This window comes from Sinocyclocheilus grahami, unplaced genomic scaffold (assembly GCF_001515645.1).
Source record: "Sinocyclocheilus grahami isolate Dianchi unplaced genomic scaffold, SAMN03320097.WGS_v1.1 scaffold5850.1, whole genome shotgun sequence".
NCBI lineage: Eukaryota > Metazoa > Chordata > Actinopteri > Cypriniformes > Cyprinidae > Sinocyclocheilus > Sinocyclocheilus grahami.
Window position 1 is genome coordinate 2,302 of NW_015510431.1, and position 1,086 is coordinate 3,387.

General features: G+C 45.7%; 1 protein-coding gene across 1 annotated transcript; it reads left to right on the forward strand.

Moving 5' to 3' along the window:
- Window positions 1–84: 84 nt before the first annotated feature.
- Window positions 85–783, forward strand: LOC107577366 (chondroadherin-like protein; the record flags this gene model as incomplete). Its single annotated transcript, XM_016263447.1, has 1 exon — window positions 85–783. A coding segment is annotated over one exon (699 nt), but the record flags the coding sequence as incomplete, so codon positions are not given.
- Between the last annotated feature and the right edge of the window lie 303 nt (window positions 784–1,086).

Here is a 1,086-nt window from a genome sequence, read left to right on the forward strand (position 1 = left end):
AAATTTTTGGGTGAACTATACCTCAAATCTAATTCATATCTCCGTCTCACCACATTTTGTGTTCTCCTCACTCTCACCATCAAGGCTGCAGTTCAGCACGCTACATGTGAGGACCGCGGCCACACTAAAGTGCCATCTGGTTTCCCTGGCAACACTCTTCTGCTTGACATGCGTGGAAACCATTTCCATTATCTCCCTAGCAACAGTTTCCCTGGTGTCCCAGAGGTAGTGTCTCTTCACCTGGACAGCTGTAAGATCCATGAGATCGAGGGTGGCGCCTTCCGGGGCATGAAGGGGCTAATGTATCTCTACCTGTCTGACAACCAACTGTCCTCCCTGGACACAAAAACCTTTGAGGGTGCCCATGAGGTCATGTACCTTCACCTGGAAGGGAATAAACTCACTCGGTTTCCTTCTTCAGATACACTGGCTCACATTCCCAAACTCCTCGAGCTGCATCTGGAGAGAAACCTTCTAGCTAAACTAGAGCCTTCAGGGCTCCTTTCCTCGGTCCCTCAGCTGTCAGGCCTTTACCTCAATAATAACATCATCGCATCCATAGTGCCAAAAGCTCTGGATCCGGCACCCAAGCTGGATGTCCTTCATCTTGAAGCTAATGCGCTAACAGAAGTGCCGAGTGATGCACTAGGCCATACCCCTCTTTTGTCTGAGCTCCGCCTTTCAGGGAATCCGATTCGCTGGATTGGGCCAAGAGCATTTCGGGCGGTGGCTGAAAGTCTAAAGCACCTGCACATTGATAGAATGAGTCTTCAGAAGGTAGAGGTCAAATGGCAAACTACTAATAATATTATGCACTATTAAAGTATAGTTCACTCAAAGATGAAAATTCTGTCATTAATTTCTCACGATCAAGGCCCAGAAAGGTAGTAAGGATATTGTTAAATCAGTGGATCAACAGTAATTATATGAAGCTACAAGAATACTTTTTATGCGCAAAGAAAACAAAATTAACTTCTTTATTCAACAATTCTTCTTTTCCGTGTCAGTCTTCAACATGCGTCTTTCTGGGCCTTGAACGTGTCAGTTGCGTTGTTGTCTATGCAGGGTCAGAAAGCTCTTGGATTT